The sequence below is a fragment of the Crocodylus porosus genome, unplaced genomic scaffold, assembly GCF_001723895.1.
Source record: "Crocodylus porosus isolate Cpor-Errol unplaced genomic scaffold, CroPor_comp1, whole genome shotgun sequence".
Classification (NCBI taxonomy): domain Eukaryota; kingdom Metazoa; phylum Chordata; order Crocodylia; family Crocodylidae; genus Crocodylus; species Crocodylus porosus.
Genome location: NW_017728892.1, coordinates 54,705 through 61,498, shown reverse-complemented (window position 1 = coordinate 61,498; position 6,794 = coordinate 54,705). Strand labels below are relative to the sequence as shown.

At 55.4% G+C, this 6,794-nt stretch overlaps 1 protein-coding gene across 1 annotated transcript in view; it reads right to left on the bottom strand.

Annotated features, from left to right (window-relative positions):
* STARD10 (StAR related lipid transfer domain containing 10) overlaps positions 1–2,284 on the bottom strand; it is a 31,502-nt gene extending 29,218 nt beyond the window's left edge. The window contains exon 1 of the mRNA XM_019555234.1: positions 2,144–2,284. Within this exon, the coding sequence (XP_019410779.1) occupies positions 2,144–2,284 (141 nt within the window). The remainder of the gene's footprint in view (positions 1–2,143) is intronic.
* Between the last annotated feature and the right edge of the window lie 4,510 nt (positions 2,285–6,794).

The window sequence follows — 6,794 nt, the reverse complement described above, 5'->3', positions numbered from 1 at the left end:
CCCCCGGGAGAGGGACCCCCCGAGAGAGATCCCGAATAGAGAGACCCCTGAGAGAGATCCCCAAAGAGAGATCCCAAATGGAGAGACCCCCCGAGAGAGATCCCAAAGGGAGAGACCCCCCAAGAGAGATCCCGAATAGAGAGACCCCCAAAGGGAGAGACCCCCCGAGAGAGATCCCGAATAGAGAGACCCCCAAAGGGAGAGACCCCCCGAGAGAGATCCCGAATAGAGAGACCCCCCGAGAGAGATCCCAAAGGGAGAGACCCCCCAAGAGAGATCCCGAATAGAGAGACCCCCAAAAGGAGAGACCCCCTGAGAGAGATCCCAAAGGGCGAGACCCCCCAAGAGAGATCCCAAATGGAGAGACCCCCCGAGAGAGATCCCCAAAGAGAGATCCCAAAGGGCGAGACCCCCCAAGAGAGATCCTGAATAGAGAGACCCCTGAGAGAGACCCCCAAAGGGAGAGACCCCCTGAGAGAGATCCCAAATAGAGAGATTCTGAAACAGATCCCCAAAGAGAGATCCCCACCAAAACAGGTCCCTAAAGAGAGATCTCCTATAGAGTGAGCTCTCCCCAAAGAGAGGTCACCAGCCGCAGAGAGATCCCCCAAAAAACATCCGGACAAGGCCCCACATAGCACCTGCCGGGGGCAGGAACAGATCTCCCACGAGGCAAGATCACTCCCAAAGAGAGAGTCCCCCCCGCCCCCGAGCAGTCACCGTGGCCCCGTCAGCTCCGCTCGCGGTCGGCAAACAGGCTGGCGCGATTAAGACGGTTGCGAACACAACGGGACGCCTCCCGGTGCCCCTTTATCCCCCCCGGGGCGTCCGCACCCCTGAAGGAGACAGGCGACCCGGACGGAGAAGGGCAGCAAGAGCGCTGGGCGGCGAGGCGGGAAACAGAGATGGGAGAAGGATTTGAACGGCGAAGAGAAAGTCTCTGGGGGTGTATTATTGCCAGGGCGTGGGAGCAGGGAGGCAGTGGGCCGCGCCGGGAGGGGTTCGTGGAGAGGTTGCACAGCGCCTGGTCCGGGATGATCTGGGTGCAGCGATGCCTATGGGGATTTTCTGGGCTTCCCTGGTTGCACCTCCCCTGCCTTTCTGCTACGAGTCTGGGGGGTTTTAAGCCTCCCCCAGAGGCGCTGGGTGCTGCCGCAGCCCAGGATGGGGATGGGGACCGGGCTGTGCCAGTGCTCCTGCTGGCACCAAACCCAGAGGGCCTTGCTTCTCCACTTAGGGTCAGGCCAACACCACATTTGGGGTCAGGAAGGAATTTCCCCCCCGTCAGATGGCGGGGAGTTGCTCTCCTCTGTAGCAGGGCCATGGCCTCTGCCTGGGGTCTCTTGAGCATCTACTGACAACATTTCATAGAAGCAGGACGTTGTCCTCCTCCTCCCGGTCCTGCTTCACCTGCGGCAGGTTCAGGTGCAAGGCCCGTGTTGTGTCAGGGGCAGTCTTGCCTAGGGTTTAGATGATGCTTCATCTGGGCTGGTGTGGACAGGGCTGGTCCTGCCCCAGGCAGGGGTGGGACTAGATGTGACCTCGGCAGGTCCCTGCCGGCCCCGCTGCTCTGCGAGTCTTGGATTCTCCGATCTCCCCCCAGACAAGAACAAGGAGCCCCAACACGAAGCGAGTTGGTAATAAGTTGAAAACTGCCGACCGGGATTTCCTTTGCACCCAGCCTGTCGTTCAAGGGTGGGACTCGTGGCCACCAGGCGCGGTGGAAGCTGCAAGCTCAGCCCGGAGGGAAGGGGCAATGCATCAGCAGCTGTTGAGCGCGAGCGTGAGAGGCACGGCCTCTGCGTCCAAGCTTCAATTCTGGAGGCTGCAAGGGAGAGAGGAGCAAAACCCCTGGTAAGACCTAGTTCACGCTCCCTTCCAGCACCCACTGTGACACAGGAGACCGGGCAAAGCAGACCTACGGTCTGACCCAGAACAGGGCAGCTCTTATGAGTGCTTGCCGAGCCAGGGGCCCAAGCAACATGGTGCGGGGCTCATCCTCCTCTCCCAGTCGCCACAAGACTTCGAGGATGATAGCCATTGGCTCTGCAGTCGCATTGACCAGCTCCCTCAGCACCCTCGGGTGCATCGCATCCAGCCCTGTGGACTTGTACACGTCCAGCTTTTCGAAATAGTCCCTGACCTGCTCTTTCGCCATGGTCGGCTGCTCACCTCCTCCACAGACTGTGCTACGCGGTGCAGTAGTCCGGGAGCTGCCCTTGTCTGTGAAGACGGAGGTGAAAAAGGCATTGAGCACGGCAGCCTGTTCTGCATCATCTCTCATCTTGCCTCTCACCAAACCACGCCGTGTACTTCAGGTGACCCTGCCAACTTTACCCCAGCTTTTTTCAATCCGTCTTTCTTGAGCTCTCGAAAATGGATCCCACCTCGTGACTTTCTCTCCCCTGAGACTCAGAGCATTTCCTTCTCCTGTTCTTCTCTTGGCCAAACCTCATGCAAGCAAATAGCAACGCCGTACCCTCTCACTGACCGGCCTAAGGCCTATTCTGAGTCTAAACATTTCCTGGCTGTACGGCTTAAGGTGGTCGGGACCCCTGTTGCTGGCTGCAGTGGATGTCACGCTGGCTGGAGTCATACCGGCTGCAGCAGATTTTGGACGACCCTTTCTGTTTGCAACATGCATCCACCTCATGGTACCTGCAGGCAGCAGGTGGCTATTAAGCGCTTCACTCCTAGGCGTTAGGGGGAAGGTAATAGCTGGTTTGCCTCTATCAAATGACTAGCCTGAGATAGCCACGGACAGGCAAAACCCATCCAGGGTTGGCATTTCCCCTCTGATTCCTTCATGGGTAATTCTCCCCTAGATTGGCTGACGTTCCCCCTGGCTAGGGGGTTGGGTCATCTCTCTGCTAAATTTTCAAGACAGCGGGATGCTGATTACACAAGTTCAAATGATATGTCTGCCCGCATCCTGTAATAGCTTAGCTGTGAAATAGGTGACAGAGAGACCCTGTAGCACTGGGGAAAAGGTGTTGCTAGCCCTGGGTTGGGTGGAGCTACCACTGACAGAAAGCTATAATAGCTGCTATTGATTTTTTAAGGGCCTTCCCTGCTGCGTGTCGCCAGAGTAGCTCTACACTCCCCCCCGCCTAAGCCAGGTACCCCTGATGCTTATGCCAGACAGACACCCTATCCCTATAGTTTCCTTATTCCAAGGCACGGGTACTGGTCCTGCCGTGTCGTGCTGCAGAGCATCCTTTGCAAGATGAGCAAGGAAATCCCTGGGAATCAGACTGGATATGCCAGCTGTTCTCCGCCCTCTTTGGAAAATGCCAGCCCTGAGCTTTCCCTCCTCCTTTAAATCCTGGAGCAATTCTTCTGTTGCAAAGACCTCAGCAAGCCCACAGCTGGGCAGGATCATTTTAACACTCTGCTGGATCCCTATTTACAATCTCTTGGTTTATCTTGTGAATCCTGCATGGGTGTTTGCACACCTAACCTTGTGTGGCACCCCGCAATGGATCTCTTGGCACCCTGGTTGGGAACCACGGCTGCATGCAAATGATGTGGTTTCCAGAGGCTCGTTATTCAGTCAAATAAAGCTCCATTTCCTCCAAGACATCTGGAAGCAGATGTTCTCAGCAAGGGCTACATGCTGTTGTTTTTCGGAGGAGGGGGGAGTTCTTCACAGGGGAGGAAAGTGCCTTTTCTTCCCTGCCCTCCTGAGGCTCGAATCCCCAGCTTGATTTTGCTTTGGGCTGGGGTCAGGCTGACACAGATCACCCAGAAGAAGTAACATCTCTTTGCAATCCAGTGCGTTCAAGCTGCCCTGCACTCAGGTGCAGGAGCCTGAGTACGAGGTTGCCCCTGCCCCGAAAAGCTCACAGCCCACGTTCGTCTTGTCCACGGCATCCACAAAGAAATGCCTCCAGCCCCAAGCATGGGAAAAAGGGCTGGCAGGCCCTGAATAGATTGGGAACATAAAGTAAAATTATGCATGCATTGGCCAAATGCAGACGCAAGCCATTCACATATCCCACAATTTAATTTACTGTTCAACTTGCAAGTGGCTGTATGCCAGGAGCTGCCCAGGCTGCATGCTACCCGGGAGTGCCCTGCTGCTCTGTACCACATGGGCATCCCAACCCCCACCCTCAGCCCCCGGCACTGTGGGCTGCTTTGCCCCTGGGGCATGGGCAAGAAGTAAAAGCTGGAGGAGACGGGGGAGGGGGGCCGGGAAAAAACAGAGGCTAGGGGACCCAAGCCACTGCTGCAACCAGAGTGGGAGATGGGCAGGAGCCCAGGACTGCAAATTAACCCCTTGCCGTTACCTTTGGGCTGTGAGTTGGACAGGCCTGACGCAGACAAAGGGCGGGAAGGGAAACTGAGGCACCGAGAGGGTTGAGTGACTTGCCCAAGGTCCCACAGCAAGGCAATGTCAGAGCTGAGAATAGGCCCGAGGCCTGGGAGTCGGGTATAGCGCCTTACAGGCTCGTCAGTGAAGTGTCCCGTGGCAACGAATCCATCAAACACCAGCTCCTTAAAGCCTCCCGGGAATCCTGCTGCCTGGTCGCGCACAGGAGCCGCCTGGTATGAGATAATACCGCTCTCTCCGCACAGCTTTGCAGCTTATTACCGGCAGGGTAGCGACAATGCCTCCCCAAAGGCCGCTCCCGCACTTAATCCAGCAACACAGCTGGCACACTGAATCACAGCGGGAGGCGTGAGCGTGCCCGTGTGCAGAGAATGGGCCATGGAGCAGAGCCGGGGCCTAGCTGGTTGTGGGTTTATTTGCTCTTCAGCTGCCAGTTCGGCTAATAACTGTTTACAGGCGTAATTGGGTTATTGGATCCTCCAGACAATTTTCCCCGCGACTCATCAGCACGAACAATTTGATCAGTGTGTAATTGGCATTTGGAGACATGCAGGGGCCGGGGATGTGTCAGGCAGAGGGAACGGCTGATGCACTAGACAAGCCGGGCGGGGGGTTTCCTGGGGATCGATAGCCAGCCGGGGCCACGGGCAGCCCAGGAGTATGCCAAGCGCCTCCCCGCCTTGGCAGTGGTTCCTTAGACGTGCCCCGTGCCAATGCTGGGTATTGCTTACGGCACTGCAAAGAAACCAAAAATAGTTAGCTCTGCAGACCTGCCCTTTAGTTGCATCAGCATGAGAGCCACCGCCCAGCCGCCAGCCGCCAGTCTCCACTGCACCGTCAGCATGGAAGACAGAGGTAGGGTCTCTCGCTCACACATTGTCAGCCAATTAATAGCTAAGCTGCAACTGTGGGACCAGACACTGCCTAAAATTATAGCTGGGAAAGCCCAACTTAGAGCCAGCTGGGCTGCTTGAATGTCATGGAGGGCATTATGCACACTGCAGAGACTTTACTGCTCATGGATGCATTGGACAGTCAGAAGGCAGCTTAATAAGATGGAGCAAGGAGAGATCTACTAGGTCTAGACTCCTAAAGGACATGGTGACCAGACATGGAAGGACAGATCTACCAGGTTGAAACTCCTGAAGGATGTAGTAACCAGACATGGAAGTACAGAGCTACATGGTCTAAACCTTTAAAGCACATGGCGGCCAGACATGGAAGGACAGACCTGCTGGATCTAAACCCTTAAAGGACGTGGTGACCAGCAATGCTCCAGGGGTGTCTCAAATGCCTGGAGAAGTTCACGGGACTTGGTGCAAGGAAAACAACATCTTCCACTGTCATCTGAGAACGTTTGATCTCTTCTAATCATTTTAATCGGAACAGCAGTGCTATTTGAGCCACGCAGTTTGAGACTGGAGGTGTAAAGAAAGGCAGCCTGCTTGCCTTATTGGAAGTCACTGGCTCGGCCCCTGGAACCAAGAGATCTTTTTCAGCACCAGCTTCGGACACCGATAGTCACTGCACCCAACGCAAAGGGGAATATCGTCTTGATTTCAGTTCATCTCTGTGTGCTCAGCCAGGTTAGTTTGATAACTAGCTCATTGCAAAGCTGAATGCTTGAACCCCCTCCCCCACTCCAAAAAAAACAACTTGTTTTTCATGACTACAGGAGCAGGTGGAAACAGATGAGCTCTATCAGTCCTGAAACCTTGAAGGACATGACGAAGAGAAACCATTGGTCCTTTGTACGATACAGCCATTGGAAACCTAACGTGCCTGTTGGCCGCCACGTCACGTTCTCCTGAACTTAGAAGAAGCAATTTTTAAAGGTGCTGCTCTCCTGAACGTAGAACTGAATGCACCTTGCCCAACAACGCAACGGGGCACCAAACACAAGTAAAAAGGAAATCCCCTGCAAAGTGGGGGAGGCATCCTTCACCATCTACAGACTGGAAACTGTAAAAACAAAGGCTCTGAATGAATGTATGCAAAGCACCCAAGTGGCTGCAATGAGTCTGGGGGTCACAGGGACTCACTTGCCTTCAGGCCGAAGCAGGGCAGACTGGCACCTTCCAGGGGTGGGCAATGATTTGGGCTAGAGGGCCACTTAAGGAGTTTTGGTGAGCTGTTGAGGGCCGGAGGGGGGAGGACCAGAGAGATCCCTCAGAATAGCTAGTTCAAACCCAGATATCACAGGGCTAACAGAAACGTGGTGGGATTCGTCCCACGACCGGGCAGTCAGCTTTAGGGCTATAGGCTTTACAGGCGGGAGAGAGAAGGAAGGAAAGGCGGGGGGGCCTGTGTCAAGGAGCAAGACACATCCTCTGCCAGCAGAATGGGGTCAGAGGAGGGGCAAGCTGAAGTGCTCTGGGTCAAGATACAAAGGGGCCGTGGGGAGAGGGATTTGACGGTGGGGGTCTACTACAGACCCCCCAACCAAGGGGAGGAGCTG